The sequence below is a fragment of the Chlamydotis macqueenii genome, chromosome 1, assembly GCF_036417535.1.
Source record: "Chlamydotis macqueenii isolate bChlMac1 chromosome 1, bChlMac1.mat, whole genome shotgun sequence".
Taxonomy (NCBI): domain Eukaryota; kingdom Metazoa; phylum Chordata; class Aves; order Otidiformes; family Otididae; genus Chlamydotis; species Chlamydotis macqueenii.
Window position 1 is genome coordinate 89,708,151 of NC_141556.1, and position 26,120 is coordinate 89,734,270.

General features: G+C 46.6%; 1 protein-coding gene across 1 annotated transcript in view; it reads left to right on the top strand.

The window, feature by feature from the left end:
* The first annotated feature begins 1,426 nt into the window (after window positions 1-1,426).
* ARHGAP31 (Rho GTPase activating protein 31) overlaps window positions 1,427-26,120 on the top strand; it is a 60,215-nt gene continuing 35,521 nt past the window's right edge. The window contains exon 1 of the mRNA XM_010128116.2: window positions 1,427-2,132. Coding sequence (XP_010126418.2) covers window positions 2,033-2,132 — 100 coding nt within the window. The 5' untranslated portion in view covers window positions 1,427-2,032. The remainder of the gene's footprint in view (window positions 2,133-26,120) is intronic.

The window sequence follows — 26,120 nt, forward strand, 5'->3', positions numbered from 1 at the left end:
TAAACTACACAATAGGAGTTATAATTGCTCAAAGTCCTTCACCAGGGCTCTTGATGTTTTTTTTCTTGTATGTGAAGTGATAACATCCAACACTTTTGAGGGAAAAAAAAGAAGTCATGGTATCAACAGACAGAACCTGAATGGCTTTTGGCAGCAATGGGATCACAGCTGGAGGCTTCATTTTTCTGAAAAATGACTCTTTGTCAAAATAAAGCGGTGAGGTGCTGCGTTTGCAGAGGTCCATAGGGGAAGATGGAGTTTCTCTGCTGCATGAGGGTGCAGAGCCCAGGGTTGAGGAGGGAGGTGGGCTAAGGCAGTCCTTCACCTCATTTCCTGGCCAGTTTTCCTCCAAACAAAAACTACTCTCTCTGTCTTTGGTTTGAATTTTGGTGAAAAGCTGCAATTTCCTGTTTTTCATTTGTTTGTTTATTTTTCACCCTGACCTACAGAGTTATATTTAATGTGGAGCAAGAGGGGGCAGTGAAGCCTTAGTTAAGTTTGCCTCCCTAGGTGAAGCGTGTGGCCCACCAGCATACCCAGCCCTGTAAAGTGGTGGAGTTTCTGGGATAAAAAAATGGAGAAAGTGCAAGTGACTGCTCTTATGAGCATAGATACGCGTGTACTGAAGGTTAGACTAGAAAGGTGTTGGCAGGGAGCGGCAAGACTCAGTGTTCGAGGGCAGACCTGTCCCATTTCCCTTCTTGCTGCTACTGGGTGATTTCTGTTCCTTGTCTTTAAACTCCTTCATTGGTCAAAGGGGGCCTTTCTTTGGGAGCTTTGTGACTTGAAAGTATGTGAACTTAGATGCCTGGACGGCATCTGTTTCTGCTTGCCGGGGAGCTGGGTAGAAGGGAGTTGAAGGTTTCCCTCCTCCCCCCTCTCTTTATTTTCCCAACTTTCTCCCCTTCTTCTTGCGCTTCAGTAGCTCTAGCCTGCACCTCTGTAGAGGAAGGCAAATCCTGAAGTGACAGAGTCATGTTCGAGAGCAGGAAGGCGCCTTGAGATGAAGGGCTCGACGAACAGAGGCAGATATTTACTGGAGCGGCTCCTGGTCTCTCTCCTCCTCGCCGGCTCCTCCTTGGGCCTTTTCAGAGTAGAGCGTTGGCAGTGCAGGAAGTGCCTGACCGCGCTGCAGGCTACGACTCGACTGGGCTGGCAGAGATTTCCTCTCAGGCAGTCCGTTATCTGTCGACTGTCAGGACAGGCTTTCCCTCTTCCTCCCCTGCCTCCCCATCTCCGTCCCCCAACTCCTCTCCCCGCCTTCCCTCAGCCTCTTGCGCGCACACACACACACACACACACACATGCACTTCACTGCCAAAAACTGTCCTCCGCCTCCCTTCTCAGCTAACTTCCTTTCAGCATTTTTCTGAGCTGGATAATCCTAGGATTTGTAAAAGGGGGGAAAGGAGAGAGCGAGCGAGCGGGAACTAGGACAGGAAGCTCATTCCTCTAACTGTCCGAAGGCAGGAGGAGGGGAAGGGGGGGAGCCAAAGAGAAGCCTTATGCAGACTCTTCCCCGATCCCTTTTCATTAGTTCGTTTGAACTTCCAGTCTCCTCTGAAAGCCAAAAGAAGGAAGACCAGACTGGGACACTTTCTGCGAGAAGTGGCGACAGCACAGCTGACAAATCCCAGAAGGTGGCCGTGGAGTGTCCCGGGACCGTGCTGAGGGAAACACGTTCCCCCCTACCATCGCCTGCCCCCAGCTTGCCAGCTCTGATGCGGGCACCCGTCCACCACCCACTTCCCTCTGATGAGAACCCTTCCGGGCTCGGGCTATGATCGCTGCTGCTGCCGACTGCGGAGCCTCCTCTTGCCCTGACTTTCCTTTGCCACAGGAGCAGCCCAACATCTGGTGGGGATTAATGTTTACTTCTCCAGCTGGACGCTGTACGGGACCCCCGATGTTACTCTCTGGGAGCGGGACACGGGCGGTGGTCTGAGAAGAGCAAGATTTTTGTCACCCAGCGTGAGGCCGGGGGGAGGGGGGTAAGGCAGGAGGGGGGTGAACCTCTTTTGGGACTAACCTCATGAAGAACAAGGGAGCCAAGCAGAAACTCAAGAGGAAGGGAGCCGCGAGTGCATTTGGCTGTGACCTGACGGAGTATCTGGAGAGCTCTGGGCAAGATGGTAAATGCCTCTTTATTCTCACTCTAATAGCAGAGGAGCAGAGCGCGCGTCCCCCCTCTTTTTACCGGTAAGACTGCAAACTGGACCTTTCCCACGGCTGAGGGCTAGACAACCTGGAGCTGGTTTATCCCCGGGAAGTGGAGTCACTGCCCAGTTGCTCACAATGAATGAACAATTGGAAGATTTCTTTCGTGATGCGTTTGCATGACCCTTGCATGAGTAGTGTTGCGTGTGGGGAAAGGATTGGGCTAGAGTTCTCAGGCTGCCTAAGTGTGGACAGAGGCGGCCAGCTGTATGTTGTGATGCCCTCTCCCATCCACCTGGCCGTGGAAGTGGGTAGCAGGCTTTCAGGGAGCTAAGTTTGGAAATCTGAACTGTGCTTAGTGTTGTCTTCTCCCAGGCTTAGGAATTCTCTCAAAGTCCACAAGACTAGACGGTTGCAGGGCTGTAGGGATGAACTGGAAATGTCTTATCTGCCCCTCCTGGTCTCCACTACAGTTCCCATATTGTTCTTGCACTGCTTGATGGAGACAGGATAGAGGTTGGGGCATGGGGTGGAGTAGGGATGGGTGTGAGGTGTGGGGGGCAGCTGAGCTAATATTTTCACTACCTTGCCTGTTATCTTTCTCTCCTCTCCTCCTTCCCCTGACCTCCATGCTCCTAGATACTGGATGAGAATATGGTAGCTCAGACAAGAGCTAACTGCAATAAGATCAGAGGGTCCTGAGCTTGATATGGTCTGTCCTGGATGAGGGAAGGAGCAGAATGATTTTTCTTAAAAGAGGACTGAATGATGAGAGAAGCAGTTGAGAGTTTGGCATACAGAAAGACCTGCAGTTTAGCAAGAGGAAAAACAAATACACGCCCGTTACCATCCCTGATGTGAGCATTTTGTTCCAGGTCTAAGCATTATGTTCCAGTCTGAATTAACTAACTTTTGCCTATGTCAGGCTATTCTGAGTGAAAAAAGCTTCTAGCAGCAATGTCAGCTTTGTACAGAGAGGGCTGTACAATCAGGTCTTTCATTTGCTGATGAGCATCTCTGATGAAGTACGGTGTGGAACTGCCCTGGCAGAGGGATGGACTACATAACGGTAGTCCTTTCTGTGGCAGAATGAAGAGGGCAGTACGTATATCACTAAGCTGTTATACCTGTGCATTTATTTACGTACGGGGGAAAACCAGTCATTCCATTTCATTGTGAGCCATCCGTAACAATTACTGTATCATTTAACTTATATAACCCTTAATGGCAATTGAACTGAAATAGCAAAAATCACAGACTTAATGAACTGATACCACTTTGCCAGCAGGAGGTACAGATAGATAAATTCCATCCAGTGCTAACATGAGCTGCCGCGGTGGAGGAACAATTTACAGCTGTTTACAGGAACACTGAAAAACAAGGCGGGGAAGGCAGGCACAGGCAGTATATTCAGTTGAAGCAGCAAGGGGGATTTTAAAGGGAGAAACATAGTTATGGAGAAACATAGTTTGCCAGAACGGCAAAATTTATTACCCCAAATCCCATAGTTTTTTAAAATAGTTTTTTTAGGCACAAGAAAGAAGGACATTGTCTCAAGTCTCATTTGTGGGATGGTTCACAGTTCCAACCTACTTATCTCTCTGTGCTGAGGAGCAGTGGGGGAGAATATGAAGTTCATTTCCCTTAATGTAGTATTGGTATTTGCTGAATAGCACATCCCGTTGCCCAGTGCCGTGGGATCCAGAAATGAAAGACTCAATTGTTATAGGTTTATTGGGAAGGGTGTAAGTTAGATTGGTGAAATTCAGTTTGTTAGGACAGGGAGAGAAAAAGTGAGACAATTAGGGACACTATTTTTTTTTTTCTGGTTGGGCTCTCAGGATCAATAGGAAAGTGACCAAGTATGCCAAAGTGACGTCTTGGGAAGAAATGAAGGTTCAGATGTCACCAGGACATCACCAGCTTGCAACCTGTAACTATGAAACAAAATTAGAAGAGCATTTAAGGTATGAGAAGGTGGTTAATTTTGAGATAGTTGAATTGTCCTGCTAAAAATTAATTCCAGTGACAAACCAGTGCTCCCGCAAGCAGGGGCTTTGGTAGAGACATAAAGCAGTAACTTTCTCCCTGCTTCAGATAGTACTATGTGTTTCACTGGTGAGATGCAGGCTCTGGTTGTTCCCTACTTGGAAGCAATTAAGATGTAAGACTCTTCATGGTATCTGGGAGAGATGAGGAGGGGGAGAGTACTTTGCTGTCCAGAAAATGTTTTATTGTGGACCTTTGTTAAAGCAGTTTTTAGATGCACCCAGAAGGGTTAACTGGAAAAGAAAAAAAGGCTGTAGGCCAGGCAGAACAAAAGTCAGATTGGTGGTGCTGTCATGTTCAGGTCTTCTTTATGCCACCCTGCAGTGCCGCTTTGTGTGACTGGTCCTGCACACTTGCACAGGCGAAGAGAAGCCAAGACTTGCTTTTTTAGTGCTGAGGTTGGCAATGCGACCACGGGGGATGACCAAGGCTAGTGTAGACAATTCAATTTATTTTTTTTCCCTCTGGATTAGTACACAGCCGTTACAGTTAGGGGGTGCTGCACTACTTGTGTGGTGCTCTGTGGAGGAGAAGCACAACTCGAGTCCCTACATGCTTGCGGTTGCTGAAGAGCAGCTTGTGCTTTCTGCAAGGACCATAGTCCCTGTGTTGTTGCCAAATTCCAGTGGAGAGAATTATATTCTGCTTAAGGTATCAGCATTTCCTCTCCTGTCATTTAACTGTTTAATAACTTGCTATGGTCCACTTCAGAGATGGCTGAGTTTCAGCGAAGGGTGAAAAGATCCTGCTGTCTCCCATACCAGACAGATGCACCTAAGGCTCTGTTATGAAGAGCTTTATGATAATACAATAAAAGCTGCATCAGAACTACAAAGTATTTAAGAGCAGTGTAGATTGAAAGACTTTAACAAGTACAGTGGGGTAGCTCAGGAGACTGGAAATGTGATACAAAGCCTTTAGTCCGAAGTTGATCCTTCAGATCTGACTCAGGTCAGTGGTGATGGACAGATGTTGCTGTCCGGTGGCAGGTTCGAAGGTCAGATGTGTTGAATTTACTGTATTTCAAGTCAGTTCCTGTCACTACTGCATTTGACCCTACTTGGCCTTTTCTTGCTGGCAGTCTTTACACAGAGACTGATCCCGCTCCTTATGGGGGCAGGCTGCTATCAGTGCTCCCAAGCATTTAAAATCATGACTCAGGCCACAAAGATTGTGAGATAAAATAAAAATCAGTGCTGGGTTCTTTTTCTGCTTTCTATTTTCTGAAACTTCAGAGTTACGTTTTCAAGTCTTTCTACTGGCAAGAGGGCTAGAAACTTGGGGGAAAATTAGCTTTTCTTCCTTCCCACTAAAATTCTCAAACAATTACTTTACTAGCAGAAGATTTGAGGAAAGGCTCACAGGAGATGTAAAAGTATGGTGGCTGGCAATACCAATGAGTAAAACTTGTCTGATTTCACATAGTCCCTCTTCTGTTGCTGCCAGCACTGAATCCACACATGAAGGCAAATGATGTTTTGGAGTGTCAGAGCTTGGCTAGAAAGCCATGTCAGGCTTTGGGCATGGTTAGGCACCCATACAAGAGGAAGTTAGTGCTGATTTCCTCTACTAAAACATTTTATTGTGTCAAACTTTATTAAAGTGTTGCATGGGTGCAACGTAGCTAACAGATATTAGCCCTGAAGGATTACCATTAGAGCCATGTTTTGGCCTTTTGATAACCAGCCTGGTTTCCAGAGGACAAAAGCACATAGTGCCTCTACTGAAGCCAATTGGAGCTGTACGTCAGGGCCCCAGTTCCTGTAATAACAGCAGTATAATTTTCTAGTGGCGGATGGGACAGCAGAGAAGCCAAGACTCAAGGTTGTACACAAACCTTAGTCGGGGCAGGACAATCTGAACTGCCTAAGAAAACAGTTACAAAGAGAAGTCTTCCTTCTGATTATATCACAGAAGTGTTGTAAGAGGGGGCTGAAAATGTCAAAGCTGTTTAAGTGAGAATGACTAAGTCAAAATGGAGTTTAATATTCTCAGTACTTCTGACTGTGGGAGATTCAGATTGGGATGGTAGGTACAACTTCCATTTTTAAAGATGGAAATAGACAGAGCATCTAGAAAAATTTGATTGTGCTGGTAGAAGATACTCCAATCTTTTGCATAGGAACCACTACTGATTCAGACCTACCTTTGCTTCATTTGCTTAGAGACAGGTAGGACTTGGAGAAAGGCTGAATTTTTTCCTTCATTTTTAGTATGATGGTGTTTAGATGTTGACATAGGAGATGCTACCAGGAGTGCAAAAAGCTGAATCTCAGATTAGATGCCTTGTTCTCAGGGTGCAGGTCAGCTCTGTGTTTCCTAGCTTCTCCTCTTTGCTGGAGAGTTAATTCTGCTGTTGCTGTACCCGTCTGTGGTTTGTTGCACATCTGTTTCCTGCCTGATGTTGTCTGGTTGGGATGCAATGAGATCAGCTTTTCCCCTTAACCCCCTCCCACACTCCCCACAGCTCCCTCAACGCCTCTCATCCTGAGCCTGTGGCACCCAAAGCACTTTCTGTCTCTCTGTCTAACGCTGCTTATTGGCTTTGTTTGTTGTTTGCTGTAGAGATATAGCTGCTTCATTTGAGGAGATCTGAAGCCACCAACCCCCTTGTTCTCTCTACTCGAGGCTCCTTCTTGCCATGGTGGAGAGCAGGGCCGGCCAGCAGCGATCCCTGAGGCTGGGGAGGGAAAGGGAGCTGCTGTCTGCAAATGTAGCACAGGGAGAGGGGTGAGGAGACCCTTACAAGCCCCTGGATTGTAACATGGGGAAGGAGATGACAATATGGGTAGCCCACACGATATTCTTCTATGCTGTGTTGCTGTGCACTGACTGCTTCTGCCTTGTCCCAACTGCATTTGAATGAAAGAGTAAGGAAAGTTTTCATTTAGTGTTAGTGCTCTCATAAAAACATGGGAGCTCTGGCTTGCACTGGCTTCCCAAAAAGGAGCTTAACCACTTTTGAGAGCTGCAGTAGGTCAAGACTTTACTGTAGTATAGGCAAGTATTTCTCAGGGGAAACAGTTACAATAATTCAGCAGTAATATACTTTGTACAAAGGAAAGGTGGCCTTGGATGCTCTTTTGCTGGTTTGTACGCCCCCTTAGCACGCTACCTTCTGCCTGATTTTGATGCTATGGGTTTCGTTGTAGAGCTGCCTCATCTGTGCTCAGATAGATGAGGAGACCTGTCACTCAGGAAGAAAGTAATTTGCTTTGAGAACAGGCTCCGTTCGGAGCCAGCCGTTAAACCTGCTACCCAGATGTGAAGCAGCTTTTCTGGGTCGTGTGGCTTTCCTTCCTCACACTTGCATGTGCAGCTGCATGTGTTTGTGGGCTAAGAGCATGCAGAGATGTGCGTGAGGGTGCATCCAAGTCCATAGCACATGTGTGTACCACACTAAGATGCATTTGTGACCACTTTTTTTTTTTTAAGCTGCTTTTCCTCCATTGATGTTTTCAAGTCAATGCATGCCCATGCTTTTGAGTAGGTGCTTTTGGTTAGCGATGCATGCAGGAAGTCCTCGGAAAACTGCTGAAGCATCATTAATGGCGATGTGGAAAGCCTTTTTTTTTTTTTTTTGAAGTCCCCTTGGAAAAATGAAAATGCCACACACTCATTTAATCTGCTGCAGAAGAATGAAGAGCTGCATTCGTCCTCCTCTCAAAATTAGAAACTGTGGCACTGGGGATTTCTGTCTCAAGAACTGATTGAGCTGAAAAGAAACTTTTTTCTCTCTTTGTGGCCAGGTTGCTTTCAATCCAGATCTCTTCCCTGACCTACCTCACTCTGAGGCTATGCAAACACTTGTCTTCCTGCAAGGAAGGAAGCAGCAGCGGCTTGGAGGAGAAAGAGGACAAGAACAGCCTCTTGGGCTGGCTTGAAATCCATTAGTTCACTTTTTAAATCTGATGGGTTGCTGCAATCTGCTCTATATTTTCACACTGCTGATACACTAAGCAGCCCCATGACCTCTCTGTGAGATCTATCCTTGGCTGCAGTCATGCAGTCTGTGTGGATACTTAAGGCTGCATCCCCTCATCTTTGTGGTGGGAGCAAAAGGGACAGTTGGACTCTGAAGTTTGGGGGCAAAAGAAGGGGAACTGGATTATTATATAGTGGAGGACAGCTGTGGCAAAGCAGCCCTGAGGGCTGAGTACGTGAATTGGCAGGTGGAGGAGCTGGGTTGGGCTTGGGCGGAAAACAGCTCATTGGCCTTTCAGAGTCTACCAAGGCATGTCCAGCGAACAGGGGTGTGAGAAACTCTGCTGCCAAAGTGGATAGTGTAGGGGAAATTATTAATAACATAAAGGTTGCTTTTTTTCCACCCGCTTTCACAAGTGGAGCATCACGTTATGAGTCCCAGATATCAGCCTCTATGGCAACAAAGTGAGAGGAACAAGACACTAGGAACAACGGGAGCAGAAGCCATCTGTCTGCTTCTGTTACTCTGCTGTTCCTCCTTGTTTTGGATGATGTTTGTGTTACTTCCTCAATCTGTTTCTGATTCCTGGGAGTTGGATTTTTGTGTCTCTGTGGCAGTGTTAATGCAGTTAAACATTCATGTTGTGAGCTCAGCTCCTTGTTCTCTATTGACTTTCCATTGCTAGCGTTGTGTGATTAGCAGAGAGCTCTTCCATGCCGCCTCCTGCTTTACATTTCCCTCACCGAGCACTGCAGGAGGCACACGTGTCGTTTGCATGCACTAAGCCCCACTTTGATCCTGCCTTCTCCCCATCCTCTGCGAACAGCACGAATCGTATGTCTTGCCTGCAGTTTCTAGATTGGAAAATGTATCTTGATTTAGCAAATATTTTCTCTTTGTTGGTAACAGCTAATTTCATCTGGACTTGGGAAACCAAGGGACTTCATTGCTTGTGGTATCACAGCTCTCAAAGGTTCAAGGAAATTACTGCAGTGGATGATATGCTGCCACTGCATAGAGTGGTTGTACAGCATAGACTGATGTAGACATGGTGAATAGACAGTCTGGGAGATCCCCAATTGTCTGCAGTGCTTGGATCCAAAGTGTTGGTGTAGGCCTGGTTCTAGTTTGAAGAGCTCATGACGTAAACAAAATACTAGAAAGCTTGCGTTTGTAACTCTGGCTTTGCATATCTGACGCAGTTCTGCAGCAGCAACATTTGCTGGCAGTCAGGGCTGTGCCAAAGATACGTGTTCCAGTGTTCCTCCTTTAATGGTAATAGAGGAAATGAAACCAGCCTGTCAGTAAGGGTATACCTACTCCTGCCCGGGAGTGGGGTGGCTGTCAGATTGACTGCCTGCATCACTGCTTCGACTGCGTTTCTGACCCGCTCTGGGTGCAGTTTTCCTAAGTGTGAAGTACAAATGGAAGGTGATGAACGAATGGAGAGCTACCAGTGTCTGCCTCCAGTCCTGAGCCACCAACAGGGTGCCAGATGCACTTAAGAGCTTTGACACAGAAACCTAAAGATACCTTATTACAACACAAAAGCTGTTAATTGGCTCCACTGCTGGTTGTTTTAAAGGCAACTAGCAATGTTAGTTGCCTACTAGTGTCTACTTCCCATGCATTCCCAGAGCCTCAAGTCCTAGCTGTCTTTTGTACGCCAGAGCCTTTAGCTTCTCTGCTGATAACTTCAGTGAACGTGTTTTGCATTGTCAAAAAAAAAAAAAATCTGCAGCATGTTTATAATGGACACAGAGAGAGAACGGTGTAACATAAATTGCATTTAGTGTTAAATTAAATAACATAGGGCAGCTGTGCTGACTGTATCATTAACTGTCATACTTAATTCAATAACGTAACCCTCTGTTTTCTACATTTACTGAAAGCACAAGCAGACTTTCTGGTCTTCTGCACCAGTATGATTGCAGATATGAAAGTATTTACCATGGGCTTAAGATCTAGCTTGTTGTCAAATGTCTAGGCCCTTGTATACATTGAAGTTATAGACACCAATACTAAACTTCACTCTCACTCAAGTGCCACATCTATGCTATAATTGTGTATGAGACTGAGGAGTTTAGTCCCTAAGACTATAAGTCTTTTGGCACACCGCACTTGAGAGGACAGGGAAGTCCCAGTCCTCTTCTGTCTCACCCTCCTGCCTTGAATACAACCCTGCAGCTGGATAAGATTCCCCTTTTTCAGCCTGGTGGATGCACTTTTGATCTTAACCATGCACTAAAAGGGATAAAGCAAAACCCACGCTGTTTGCACTTGCCTTCAATTCCTCTGCCTCTGTTGCTGTCCTCCTGTCTGGAAGCAGCAGCCCGGCCAAGATTCAAACCAGCCTACCTCCATCCTGGTGCCACAGTTGATTCTGTGTATGACAGCCCCAGTTGCAAGCAATGCTAGGTTGACTGGATGGCCACTTGGACTTAGGTAGTTTAATATGCATATGGGAAGTGTTATCTTAACAGCGGCAGAAAATGTTACAGAATCACAGAATTATTAATATGAGCAGAGATCTCTCGAGACTCCCTGCTCAAGCAAGGTCAGCTAGAGCTGGTTGCCTAGGCCTGTGTCTGCCTGAGTTTTTAATATCTCCACAGATGGACACTCCACAAGCCCTTTTGGCAATCTGATTCAACCTTTGACTACTGTCACAGTGAAAAAAAAATGTAATGTCCAGATGGTATCTCATATTTTTTAATTTGGGCCTCTTGTCTTGTCAATGTGCACCCCTGAGAAGATCCTGGCTGCCTTTTCTGTGTTCCTTCCCATCAGGTATTTGTACACCTCAATAAGATCTCTCATGATCCTTTTCTTAACCAGGCTGAACAGTCCCAGATCTCAGCCTCTCCTCATATGACAGGTGCTCCAGTCCCTTAATCATTGTGGCCCTGAGCTGGGCTTGCTCCAGTAAGTCTGTGTCATTCCTGTACTGGCGAGCCCAGAACTGGACACAGGACTCCAGGTGTGACCTCACCAGTGCTGAGCAGAGGGGAAGGATCACCCCTCTTGACCTGCTGGCAACCTGCTTCCTAATTCTTGTAATGTTCCTGGTAATTTGTACAGTTTCTCTCAGAAACTAGCCTTGGTCTCCCAGCCTAGGCTGGCAATTCAGTCAATAACTAACATGCAATTGGGACAGTGTTAAGGATCCTTTTTGCCCTGATGAATGCTGCAAAGAAATTATCTTTTCATAAAGGCTCGTGGCTGGAATTTTTCCTTTTGTGGTGGCTGTGTCACACGCCCTCCTCCATCACGGGGACTGGGCAAAGGGAGGGGAAATGTGCATCCCTGTGCAGGATTCTCAGCTGTGGCTGCTGCTCTCAGAAATATGCCCTGAGCAGCTGAGCTGGGTTCATAGCCATTTATCTCCAGCTCCTCTCTCTGCCCTCTTCTACACTCAAGGCTCAGCTAACTAAATGCCTTTGGAAATGCTATTATCTCCTGCGCTCTCTGGGGCCAGGAGCAGCTTGAAGATTTATCATCTGGAACAGGAGGCTTTGTTTAGTTCTGTAAAGCACAGAACAGTTAAAGAAAGAACAAAAACTAAACCCCAAACCAAATGCAAATCCCTCTTTACATCTCATGTCCTTTCTTTGCTTTCTCCCATCTGGGAACGTGTGTGCATTTGGTTTTGCAATGTGATTAAATACTGTCACATGGTGAAATGGTTAAGGAAATGTACCTGCATCTCTAAAGTAGGGATTCAACATCCAAGGGGCCGGGAGACTTTCCTGCTGTAACTAAGTCATGTAACTTGTTTTCCACAGAGTGTCAAATAGAAGACCAGGGCAGATTCTCCAGTATAAGCTTCATTTAAAGGATACCACTGTGGTTTTCACCGAACACAGCAGCATTGGTACTGCCTTTTTTTTTTCTGAAAGGTGCTGACATGCTCGTAAACTTTCTCTACATGTGGGATGCAGGGCTGAGAGTCCAGGCTAGATCTGTGCCTGATCTCACCGTCTGTATTCACTGGCTCATCGAAAAATGCTGATTTAGCAAACCCAGAACACTAGGAGAAAAGGGAAGAGTTTGTTTTTTTGGATATGAATATTTCAGTTGGGATTTTTTTTATACTGTTAGTATTCTGTATTTGCTATCTCAGCAGTGAATGTGACTGTCAGTCCCGTTGCAGACAGGCAGCTTGGCAGCACAACAGGGCCAACCAGCATGTGGAAAACCCTTCGCTCCATGTGCAACTAGTGCTTGTTTTTCTGTTCATCTCTCGTTATGGTGCTGCTGGTAGTGATGGCAGTCACACCTCAGGAGGTTCAGAGGTGTGATCAGGCAGGGTGAGTCTCCTTCTGGATCCCTTGTGTCTGCGCTGCAATTTGTGTGAAATAAATAAGCTGTCAGCGGGACTGAATTGCTTTCTTTCCGTATGCAAAATCAGAGAGGGGAACAGCCTCACCATTTTGCTCTTTCTCTTTTTATCTTCCTAGTATGCCCCACTTGGTATTAATTTTCCCTACCCTTGCTCTGGTCAGGTAGTTTCAGATTCATGAGAGGCTAAATGAGAACAAACTCTCTTGTGAGATTTATTGCATGTTCTGCTTCTAATCAAGCCAGAAAAATAGAGCAACAGACTTCCTTCTATAATACCATTCTCTCCCTTCCCCTTCCAGTCCCGGCTGGAAACCAGAAGTACAACAAGGTAGAAGAATGCAGAAAAAAAGTTCAAACAGATGTGCTGGAACCCCTAAAAGGAGCATGGGGTTTGACCTGAGGTGACAGCTCAGGGTTACAGAGGGGGCGGGCGGGATTCCCCCTTCTCTCAAGTGTTTTCAGTTCCCCTTACTTAGTTGGTTTTTTTTTTTTAGTTCCCCGCCCCCTCAATTTCAATAACTTTCTTGCCAGGATGGCACTACACACACATTGCCAAAGTCAATATATCAAGCGTCAGCGCCTAAGGCGGGCTTAAGAGCGGTAACTGGGAAGAGCTGGTTTTGATCTATTGAGTCCATTATTCTTCCTTCCTGGCTCGATAGCAAGCGCCAGTCACATATTGCTGCCCAAGGTTTGCTGTGTAAAGCCGCAAACAGGGTCTGAGTCAGGAGATTCAGTTCCAGATCCCAACAGCTTCTGTTTGGGGTCCACCTCTAGACACCCTTTTGGAGCCCCGTCCCTAGATCAGCCAGCGGCAGGGGACCTGTCCTTGGGGCGGCAGGCAGAGCGTGGCGGTGGAGGCAGCCCCCAGCATGGCTCGCAAACATGCTTCAGAGACAGGGAGGGAACCAGCATAAAAAATACAAAGAGGGACTAGGAGTTCTAATTAGTCCTCATTTCTAGCCTGCTAAAATACCCATCTGTCACTCTGCTGCAATAATGAGATTTGAGAAGATTAACTGGATACTACTTAGGCTCCTAAACATGGCAGCTCAATAAGCGCGCTGCTGTTCAGCCTTAAGCTGTGCTCGCAGCAATTACACCCTAAGCAGGTTTATGTCTGCTTAGCGCTTGCATGGGAGTTGCCCAAAATAATCTGCTGGAGGAATGGAGTGGGTGATTCAGAAGATGGCAAGCATAGTATCATTCTGTCAAGTGGCTGCCTTGACATCACTTAGGGAAATGTTGTCATTTGGGCACAGCGTAAAACAAGGGCCCCAATCCTTTAAAAAAGTTGTGGTTTATCTTTTGTTTCTAGGGGATAGGGACTGTTTAATAAAAGTACATGCTGTGCTGCGTCTTTCCCTTTCCAGGAGCAATTTCAGCTTGATTTGTTTGTTTTACTCGGTGTCCTAAGCTGTCACGTAGCTTTGCTCTGCCCAGCTCAACAGCTGCCACCTCCCAGCCTAGAGGTGGGTGGAGTGAGTCTTGTTTTTGCACTTTGTGAAATATTTCAGGATGTAAGGCACTCGTTAAATTATTGATGTTAGCTCTTGGGCATTAAAGACAGACATGAACTGCAGGTCTGAATCCTAAGGGCTTTGGAGGCTTGTCCCTGCCCTAATAATGGTTCCCTACTTTGGATTTTTCATGCAACTCTTACTACAGATTTGAACTCACTGCAGGATGGTGGAAGGATTTAGCAGATGGACAAAAGGTGACAGCAAGTCTTTTCTTCGTGACATTATATACCTATGAAGCAAATTTAAATGAGCATTGGTAGCAAAAGGGGAGACACTCCTGTTTTCTTTGGGAGAACGAGAAAAATCAGAAAAATGTGTTCCTGCCTCTTGACAGAAAATGCTTGCAGGATATGAAAAGATTTTGTATACTTGTGATTCAGGGGACAGTGTACGTGCACCTGACATCAATTCTTGTGCTTATAAAGTGCCTTATTTCTATATCTTTCCCCACTTCTGCCTCCTTGAAAAGAGATTGATAGCAATAGTGCTACTTGCTGTACCTTACGGTGATGCCGCTGTGGAGGCTGGTACATTCAGTGTAGTCCTGTCTCTGCTGTGCTTTCATCTCTTGGTTGGGCTGTGATGGTGAAAAGCGGGACCTCAGCTGACATGGGACAAGGGAGAGAAGGCAGCAAGTGTGGCACTGGGTACTGATGGAGGGGGCTTTGGAGGCTGCTCACAAGTTCACAGGGAACTGACTGCAAAAAAAAACCCTGAGTATGGCAGGAAAATCCTCTCCCATGTTTGGTGGGCGATCCCATATTTGAGTTAGAATGGGAAGTGTTCAAGGGTCTTCTCCCTTCCCCTCCCCTTCCCTACCCATTCTGCCCTCTCTGCTGCGGGACGTTCTGGTTGCACACAAACCTCCTGTTTATTATGGGGGAGAGGAAGGGGTGAGGGCCATCTCTGACCCTCTCCTTCCCTTGGCAGTTTGCATGTTAATTAGCTCATACCTACGAGACAAGCCCGCAGCCTGACAGAGTGGCAATTCAGCAGCCGAACAATGTCCAATTATCCCAGCCCAGGGAGCAAGAGGCTGGCCCTCAGCACGTGGGTTCTGCGTCCATGGCCAGATGGCTCCTTGAACTCACTCGGCTGGGCTGGAAATGTTGCTTGGGGGATTTGACACATCAGCCGTGTCGGCTGAGCACTTTTGCGAGCTACGAGTGGCACGGTTGTCTGAAACATTAGGAAGAGCTCCACAGGCACCCTGGGCAGTGCTGTCCACTTCACACCCCACGCCAAGGCAGTGACTGGTGTGGAGGGAACAGGGGACTGGCTAGAAGGGAGTGGGGACCTTCACTTGTGAAATGAGATTTTTACACCCTCAGTTTGGCTTCCTTTATCCTGCATCTGGTTTAGTGACCTGGTGGAGATGTAAGCAGCTTAAAGCACACCCTTTGCTTTTCTCTTTAAATTTCTGTGTTTGTACACAAATGAAGGCTGAGTTGCTCAGATTGCAGTTCAAATTGTGTAGTGCAGAGGAGATATTAGGAGTCATGCTGGTGGCATGCCACAGGCTATGGCAAGCTCTGCTTCTGCCACTGCTTGACTCGGTGACAGACCTTAGGCCACTCCTTTTTCCACATACTATGCCCCTCAGTGGTTAAATGATGCTGATATAATCTTCTTTTTGGTACAAAGTTGTCATTATTTTTTTTATTATTATTAAATGTGAAGAGTCGCACTGTTCTTGTCACCTAGTCCTGAAAAGGGGGCTCTTGCAGCTGTGGGGAATGCCAGATTGGGTGGCAGTGAGGGCAGAAAAGGACGGCGCTCACCCAGCTTGCCTGTCTCAGGCAGGATCCATACCAAGAGCATCAGAAGGAGATGTGAGGAACACCAGGTTGGCATTACATACCTAGAGAGGAAGGTTGCTGGCATTTTCTTCTGAGTTAGTGATGTCTTTGCCGTGCTATGTGACGTTTTAGCTGTGAAGAGAACATGACAGCCATTTACCAACTAATCTCTGGGTCTAGGAAATGGAAAAACAATGCAGCATCTAGCTGAAATAGCAGAAGAGATTACCCTAAACTGGAATTTGGCCAGGATGCTGTCTTTAGTTGTGCTGATCTTGCAAAAAAAAAAAAAAAACAAGACAAAAAAAGAAGAAAAATGCTACAAAGATTTTCTGCAAGACTGCAATATTCACTTTATAGTCTCTGATTTAGAAGGGAGAATATGCAATAACACAGCTTTCTCTTTGCATACCATGGGACATGGTTCATTACAGGCTCATGGAAAGGACTGTCCCTCACAAGTCACCAGCAGCAATTTCAGTTGAGTTGCATTCTGGGACCAGGCCCAACCTTAGGTTATTGACAGAAGGTAATGATAATGCATCCAAAGAAACAACTGGGAGGGAAGAAATGTGGCAGAGAAATGAAAAAGAAGACCAGAGTGAACAAAGAGGGAAAGGGAATAAAAGCAAAAGTAGAGTGGAGAAAGCACATGAGGAAATCAAATATGCTTGAAACGAAGGAGGGAAAGGTTGGAAAAACTAGTCTGAGAGCAAAGCTGACCATATTGGGACAACTGGAGACTGCCAGTGAACGGTAGAAGAGAGAGGGCTGTAAGTGGGAACAAAAATCAAAATCCTGGCAGTTTTGGTAGTAGAGGTAAAACACATGAAGGGATACTTTCCTGGGTGCAGACAGCTGGAGGATAGACAGGAATAGTGTTCATCAGAAACAGTGGAGAGTAAACGAAGATGCTCACAGTGCCAAGATTTCTTGTTATCCAAAACTCCTCTTCCAGATTCTTACCCAAAACTGAGCCAGGGCGAGAGATGAGGGAATTATTTCTTTCTCCTTTTATCTCTGAAACAAGCTTGATTTTGGAAAGTGCAAGGAGATACCATTGAGTTACAGCATAGCAAGTGATGCATTTTTTCCTTCCCCCTTTGGTGCCTAACTGATGTTAAAATGAGCTTCAGTCTCTGATCAGTTCCAGAGTCCATGGGCGTGAGCAAGAGTAGCTTTGTCTCGCTTGGATAAGCTTGCAATATTTAATGTTTAAATGTGCTCAGCTTCATTGCCTGCTGAGGGCATGCAGTGCCTCAGCTTCCTCTGCTTTGAAAGCCTGTGCTGTGAATAAAAACTTCTCTGATTTTACAGTGTCCAGTGAGTTCCTGCTTTTAGATCATACAGTTTGACCCTCTTTGAGACAGACCTGTACAAGGAAATTAACTGGTATTTTTTTCCTCTGAAACCCATCAGCCTTGTACTAATATGATATTATTATATCCCCTCAAAGGGGGATAATATCAAGCTTGCCGGTGACAAGCTGTGGGATGGCATGCCAAGGTTAGAGGGACGAGGTAATAGTGAGGGCCCTCAGCCTGTTGCTACTGGGTACACTGCAGCAACTTGAAGTCTTACTGAGATGAGCCAGGGGCTCCTGAGGCAATAGGAGCCAACAGGGGTTGCCCAGAAAGGTGGTGGAGGCCCCATCTCTGGAAGCATTCAAGGCCAGGCTGGATGAGGCTCTGAGCAACCTGACCTAGTCAGGGATGTCCCTGCTCCTTGCAGGGGGGTTGGACTAGATGACCTTTGAAGGTCCCTTCCAACCCTAACCGTTCTATGATTCTATGATTCTATGATTCTAAAACACCAATGAAGTACCTCAAAGGAATTAAGGGCTGTTCTTCTAAGAAGATGACACAGCTGACAGCCCAGCTGAAGTGCCTCTACACGAGTGCACACAGCATGGGCAACAAACAGGAGGAGCTGGAAGCCACCGTAAAAAGCTACCCAGTTGTAATGGCTACCCAGTTGCCATTACAGAAATCTGGTGGGATGAATCCCATGACTGGAGTGTGGCTATCTATGGCTACAGAAAGGACAAGTGAGGAAGGAGGGGCAGACGTGTTGCCCTCTACATCAAGAAATGGATAGAGTGTGAAGAGCTGTCTCTGAAGAATAGCCATGAGCAGGTTGAAAGCTTATGGATGAGAATTAGAGACCCAGGCAACAAAGGGAACCTTGTGGTTGGTGTTTATTACAGTCCACCCGATCAAGGGGAGCCTATTGACAAAGCCTTCTTACTCCAACTACGGGAGGCATCACGCTCACAGGCTTACAGGTCCCCCCTGCTGAGGGACTTCAGCCACCTCAACATCTGCTGGAAACGTGGCACAGCAAGCTGTAGGCAGTCCAGGAGACTCCTGGATAACTTCTTAAGCCAGGTGATAGACAGCCCTACCAGAAGGGATGCCATACTGGACCTGTTGGTCACCAATGCAAGTGAGCTAATCGGTGACGTCAAGATTGGAGGCAGCCTGGGCTGCAGTGATCATGCACTGGTGGAGTTTGCAGTCCTGAGGGAAATGGGTCAGGCAAAGAGTAAAGTCAGGACCTTGAATTTTAGGAAAGCAAACTTCCAGCTCTTCAAAGAGCTAGTCAATAGGATCCCCTGGGAAACTGCCCTCAGGGACAAGGGAGCAGAACAGAGCTGGAAGATCTTTAAGGACACCTTCCACAGAGCACAAGAGCTCTCGATCCCCAGGTGTAAGAACTCAGGTAAGGAAGGCAAGAGACTGGCATGGCTGAGTCAAGACCAGCTGCTCAAACTAAAGGGCAAGATGGAAATGCAGAGGTGAAGGAAGCAGGGACCAGCATCCCAGGGAGAGTATAGGGATGCTGCCTGGTTGTGTAGGGATGAGGTCAGGAAGGCCAAGGCGCAGCTGGAGCCGAGCTTGGAAAGGGATGCAAGGAATAAGAAGGGCTTCTACAAGTGTGTCAGCCACAAAAGGAAGGTCAAAGAAAGTATACCCCCCTGATGAACCAAGACTGGTGAACTGGTAATAATGGATGAGGAGAAAGCTCAACAACTTTTTTTTTTGCCTCAGTCTTCACTGGTAACCCCTCTTCCCACACCTGTCGAGTGGATGGACCATAAGATGGGGACTAGGGGAGCAAAGTTCCTCCCACTGTAAGAGAAGATCAGGTTTGTGACCACCTGAGGAACCTGAATATACATAAGTCTATGGGACCTGAAGAGATGCGTCCCAGAGTCCTGAGGGAACTGGCTGATGTGGTTGCCAAGCCACTCTCTATGATATTTGAAAAGTCATGGCAGTCAGGTGAGGTCCCCACTGATTGGAAAAAGGGAACATTGCACCCATTTTTTAAAAAGGGTAAAAAGGAGGATCCTGGGAACTACCGACGTGTCAGCCTCCCCTCTGTGCCTGGGAAAATCATGGAACAGATCCTCCTAGAAGCTATGCTGAGGCATGTGGAGGACAGGGAGGTGGTTCGAGACAGCCAGCATGGCTTCACCAAGGGCAAGTCCTGCTTGACCAACCTGGTGGCCTTCTGTGATGGAGTGACTACATCAGTGGACAAGGAAAGAGCTACGGATGTCATCTACCTGAACTTCTGTAAGGCCTTTGATGTGGTCTCCCTCAACATCCTTCTCTCTAAATTTGAGAGATATGGATTCGATGAGTGGACTGTTTGGTGGATGACAATAGTGGTCAATGGCTCAATGTCCAGATGGAGGTTGGTGACAAGTGGTGTCCCTTAAGGGTCCATGCTGGGACCCATACTGTTTAACACCTTCATCAATGACACAGACAGTGGGATCAAGTGCACCCTCAGCAAATTTGCAGATGACACCAAGCTGAGTGGTGTGGTCAACATGCCTGAGGGATGGGATGCCATTCAGAGGAACCTGGACAAGCTCGAGAAGTGGGCCCATGTGAACCTCCTGACATTCAATAGGATCAAGTGCACTGTCCTGCACCTGGGTTGGGGCAACCTCCAGTATAAATACAGGCTAGGGGATGAAGGGATTGAGTGCAGCCCTGCTGAGAAAGACTTGGGAGTACTGGTGGATGAAAAGCTGGATATGAGCCTTCTGCAGCCCAGAAGGCAAATCGTATCCTGGGCTGCACAAAAAGAAGCATGACCAGCAGGTCGAGGGAGATGATGCTTCCCCTCTACTCCACTCTTCTGAGACCCCACCTGGAGTACTTTGTCCAGCTCTGGAGTCCTCAGCACAGGAAAGATTGGACCAGTTGGAGTGAGTTTACAAAAATGATCAGAGGGCTGGAGCACCTCTCCTATGAGGACAGGCTGAGAGAGTTGGGGCTGTTCAGTCTGGAGAAGAGTAGGTTCCAGATAGACCTTATTGTGGCCTTTCAGTACTTAAAGAGGGCTTATAAGAAAGATGGGGACAGGCTTTTTACCAGTGTGTGTTACAACAGGACAAGGGGTAATGGTTTTAAACTCAAAGACAGTAAATTTAGATTAGACATGAGGAAAACATTTTTTACAATGAGGGTGGTGGAACACTGGAACAGGTTGCCCAGGGAGGTGGTGGATGCCCCATCCCTGGAAACATTCAAGGCCGGGTTGGACGGGGCAACCTGATCTGGTTGAAGGTGACCCTGCTTACTGCAGGGAGATTGGACTAGATGAACTTTAAAGGTCCTTTCCAACCCCAATAATTTGATGATTCTATGATTCTGTGATCCTAATATCAGGATACAGGTCTTGGCCTGAAGTGTGTGGCTCAGCTGTGCTGGCTGCAGAGAACTGCAAAGGCCAAGAGATGATTGACTTATATGGCAGTGCTGTAGCTATCAAAATGTAAGGAAGTTTGATTAAGTATGATCTCAACGCTCTTTTCCTGCAACACCCCTTCTTGTGTTTGCAATGTGTTTGTTAGTGTCTCAAAGCTCTTAGTACAGCAAGATCCAGGAGTCAGAGAGACAAAAGAAACACAACCCAGAAACTCAATTCTTTGGTATTTGCCTTTGAAGAAACATAGTACATGAAAGGATTTTACTTTTTGTTGCTTCCTTTTTCCTTGCTTCCTCCAATCTTTGTTATTCCCAGCAATGATTCTATTTTTTTTATTTGCCTCTTCCCAAACTACTGGACAGACAGAGTCTTCATCAGGGAGCAGTTTAGGAGGACTACTGGAGAGGGCACAACAATGGAGCTTTAATCAGGGCGCCTCCAGCCGCCGTTGCTGGCCAGAGGTTTCTCTGAATTCCCAACATGGAACAGTTGCCTCTTTCATGAAGTGCCTGTGGGATGAGCACAGGATTGCTACACCCAAAGCATTTTAATGCAGCAACAACTCTCTGAAAAGAAATGCTGCCGAGGACACCGCCTGCAATGCCCCAAGCTACTGGGGTGTCCAGTATGAGAGCCTTTTTCTTCCAGGTTTGGGCTGTGTTTGCCTTCCACATGCGATTTGTGAATAGCTCAAGTCTGGAAAGCGTTTAGGAAAGCATCTAACTTTTCTCTTAAAGGAGAAAAAAAAAGGACGAGAAAAAAAAAAGGAAACGTCAGGGGTAATGAAATAGTTTCCAGTGACTTGATGCAGTGTGGCCAAACCGTTTGTAATAATTTCCTTTAAATTCCTTTTATATAGAAAGAATTAAATATGAAATCATGAAGCAGGAAGCAGTCATCCTGCCAGCCAGTGACATGTACAGAGAGATCACAGCAAAGTGAGAAAGACACAGAACAGCAGGAGACTTGCAAAACCCCTTTTTTAGCCCTCTCTTTTTCTTCCTCTTTTTGTTTAGTGTACACATCCATGTAGTACTAACATTTCTTACCCGAAAGAAGCTGCGGGAATCTCCTGCTGTTCCTTGTCTCTCCAATGGCAGCCCTGAACCTTCCTGTCTTGATGTGTCTCATCTGTCTGTGTTTCCTGATGGATTTTGCAGTCCCCAGATGTTTGGATACCTGATTAATCTCAAAGGAGACTGTGAAACATTAAGTCTTTTTAAATATCCAGCTTTATAATTGCTTTGTTTAACTTTGCAACATTCTGAACTCATATAAGGCAATAGTAAAAATCACTGCTGTTTTCCTTCAAAGGATTTTGCTGTTGCAGCTTCTGAATTTGTGTGCACGCATGGCTTTTTCCTTTGCGCTAGCAAGTTTATAACATTCCTCTTGCCTGAATTTGTATTTTTCCAATTCTCTTTGTCAAACCCTCTATAAAGATTCCTGTCAAGAGTGCCCAGGCTGTTGTGTAAAAAGAGAACTGGCGTTACTGAAGTGCTACCAAGTTGAAGTTAAGGAATTTCCCCAACAAAACCTGAAATCAGAAGAAAAATGCCTTCTGTCTGTTGCCTACAAAGGTCTAGAGGTCTACAAAACTTACTTGAGTTGCACCTGAGTTTTGCATATCTCAAGAGCTTGCTTAGATCACACTCTGGATGTCTGGTACTGGCCTCTGCTGTCTCCTGCCCAAAGTGGGAGATGAAGATGTCTGTCTGGAGCCCAGCTCATACTGACCTTCTTGGATTGCTCTGATCAGGGCTGAATTTGAAATACAGATGGCTGAGTTTAATTTTCCTAAAATCTGGGGTGTTCAACTGCAGAGTTTTTATCTGAGTTTGTCTTGAGCTTGGCTCCAAGGTAAGGGAGAGTAAATACTACAGGCGAGTAGCCTACAGATGCAAAAAATTATAGACTTTAAAATGTCACTAGCTGAGCACATAATGGATATTCTTTGGATTTTGTGATTAGCTGTTGTGTTCTGTTGGCCAGTGCTGCCTTCCTGATGCGATTTATAAAGGAGTCTCAGGTCATGGCCAGGCAAGCCAGATTCAAAAGTGGATTCCCGGGGAATGCCACTATCTTTTGCAATGTTTCCTTTGTTTCTTCTGAGCAGCACAAGCTTGCTGATGTACACCTGACTGTGACTACCACCTGCTTTGCCATCTCCCCTTCCAACAAGACATCATCTACTCAAATGTCTGCTTGCATACTACAAAACCAAGGGGGTTATGAACCAGGCTATGCTGCTAAATCATGTCATTATTCTCAGCATTTCAGATCAAGGGTAGTGCATTATGTGTGGGATTCACATAACTGACTCCCATCTCTACCCAGAGCCATCCTAAAACCTGCTCTAAAACCTATCTACTCTGCTCAGGTGGACCAGAGGCACAGCTGGCCTGACTGGCTAACCCCTTCCCAGCTGTCCTCTGGTGTATGAAACTATAGAGTAGAAGTGAACATGAAGGGCTGTGTGGCAAAGTTGGATGGAGCAGGACTGTACAAACCAAGGGACCAGGTTAGGAACATGCTCCTTGGCTGCACATTGCACCACAAGCCTTCCCTAGCGTGTGGCTTTTGCCACCCCATGTGGCTTTTGCCACCCCATGTGTCCTTTCAAATGCTCCGACACTCAGGATCTCTCACAGTGGGACACAAGAAGTATAAGGGATTTACATGCTGGCAGAGAAAGGGTGTCTTAACTTTGTTACTGTGGCTCTGAAAAGTTTTTCCAGCACCTTGCAGCACTCTGTCACCTTGCCTCCATTTCAGCATACCATGGAGCTCCTCCAGAGGCACAGGCTGCGTGGCATTGGGCCAGCTTCTGACCGCAGTAACACTAGTGTGAATCTGGGATGCTGCAGCCAACTGGTGGGGAAGGACTTCAAATCTGCCTATACAGCAAATGTTCCCAGCTGTAAAGGGGCTTATGATTTAGGTTGGTGAAGCAGCAGAACAATAGCAATGTCTACATGACGTGGGTACTTGCGGAAAAGTGATAAAGTGCTTCTGCAACACCCACACTTTCCCTGTTACCACCAGAGTGAGCCATGAATTAGCTCCAGGGGAGTCCAAGGAATGCACCCACCATGACACAACTGGTGTCAAGAGTGAAAAAAAAAGAACTACATTTTAGGTAGATTTGTCAACAACAGGTAGCACTGTTGTAATTTACTGCAGCTGGTATTGAAGATGGTGGTAACATCAATTCCAAGAGAAGTAGATCGTGTTTGCCTAAATATCTTGAACGACAGACTGCTGAGAAAGTATTGGTGAGGTTGGATACATATCAGAGGAGCACTCAAGTTGAAAGCCTCCATGACGGTGCCTGGATGGGATGTTCTGGAGACCTGGAGACAAGGAATTGTCTGTTTTGAGAGTGCTTGACCACAGAATGATCTTTCTTAAATGAAGCCAAACTGCAGACAAATATGACCTTTTTTGAGACATGTTGCAAAATTACTCTTTGACCAGGGCTCTTTTCTGCTGTAACTGGAGAAAATGAATTAGTAATAAGCAGTGATAAAAAGCATCGTGGTAGGAAAAGATTGACTGAACCGGAGAGCAGAGCAGAGAGGAGGAAGAGCCTCAGCTCACTCCTACATATGATCACATCCTTAACATGATGGCTACCAAGAAAGTCCAGGAGAGCAACACTACTTGGGCTTTTCAGGCTGAAGCCAAGCACGTTATTTCAGAACAGCTGAGAAGCTATGGCTGATATTTTGCACCATATTGGTAGGCAAAGCAGAGAGAGCAGGACGACATCTTGGGAGCCCTGAGGATCCCCCTTGGTACAAACACTTCAGGTGGGCTAAGGCAACTCTTTCCAGGCAGTGCAGGCTGTGATTCCTGTGATGGGGCAGAGAAACCTGGCCTGTGGTTGGTAGTTGACTCATCTTTTTCCCCATCCCTCCTGTGAACTTCCCTGTGGCAGGCAGATGCATTTTATGGGTACTTCCCACAGTTCAAGTGGAGCCTGCTGGGCCCTGCATAGGCTCTCCTATAACGTTGCAGGGGACAGTGTTGGTCAGGATTGCAGCCAGTGCTGACCAAGGAACAGTCAATAGCTAAGGAGGTCCCAGGTCATCTCAGAGCGGCCCTGGGGACATCTGGGGAGGTGACAGGAGGTGTCTGGGGTAGGACATGCCCGTGTCCCTCCCCACTTGGGCTTGAAACCATTTCCACTTGGAAGGCAGCAGAGAGCTAGAACAGCTGTGAGGGCTGTAAGCTCTGTCAGCCCTGCAGTCTGTCGGCTCAGGAGACAGCAGTTAACACACACATTTTGAGCCTTTCTCCAGACAAAGTGGGGAATGTCTGAAGGGGTGGATATCCATCCCAACATCCAAAGACAGCCTTGAGTTCCCAGCGTGGCTTCCTGTCCTCCTGGCAGCATCGGCAGCTGCTGGTTTGGAACAAGCAGCCTGCGTGTCCTTGTGTGAGTCAGGGCAGCTGGAGGTGGATTTGTTTTCTGTTGATTTCATGGCAGTGTTGCTGCTTCAGGCCACTGCCTTGGTGTGAGGAACAACAACATCCTAGAGGAGACACCCAGTTGAATTGCTGACTGCTCCACAGCTACCCAATCTGCATGCCCAGCGTGGGAAGCGGTCAGACCACCCTGATGGCATCAACAAAGCCATCATGTTTGCTGACATTTCAAGGGAGCAGAGAAGGGAACAAAAGCCGGGAACTACAGCTAGGAACAAAAATCTTTGATTCAGTTTAGAGCTACAGTTGGAAGATACGGGCCTGATTTGTAAATGCCAGATCCAAGTGCCTTTTTGCTGGAAAGGGATTTTAAACCTCAGTCCAGGTCCCAAAGGTGAGGCTTGAATTTGGTCTCCATGAGGAGAAAACTATGCTGAAAACAGAGTGCCCTGTGAAATGAAAATTAAAGGTAAAGGAAGGAAATCAATGGATAGTTGAGGAGATGGAAGAAGTCAGAGGACAGGGAATGCAAGAAGTTTGGTATAACCAATCTGTGAGCAGACAGGACATCTTTTCCAGTGAATTCAGGCCTCCTGTCCCACCCCCCACCAACCTCCCTTCCCTGAAATGATCAGAAATAATGCAGTGTCTCCCCAGATGGCCTCTGGGTAGCTTCTTGCCATTATTGTGGTATTTAGTTATGAGAGAACCATTCAAGAGGAAAAAAAAAGAAAATAATTAGAAGTGAGACCAAGCCGCAAAGTGTGGATCCAGTTCCAAACATTCCCAGGCACAGGGGTACTGAAGTCTGGTCTTTTGGTACAAGGCTGACTTTTAGGACAACCAACCCAAAAGGTTCCTCTGAGAGTCTGATCAACACTCTCTGACCTAAATCTCCTCTGAGGTTTTAATCTGTATGTCTAGATTTTGGCTAGAAGTTTGGGTAGGGAGTCTTGGTAGATGCCTGGGAAGAATTGAGCCTCTCCCAGAAAGAGACATCTGTGTGAGTTTTTCAACTCGACTTTCTGGGTCAGCGACTCTGATAAGCAAGTTGCAGACTCTGCGTGCTTTACTAACTTCTGAACTTTTGAAGGTAAGTTTCGGTTTAGCAGGAGTTCAGATACAAGAAAACTGTCTGTCTGGCTTAGTTACAGAGCAGGAATC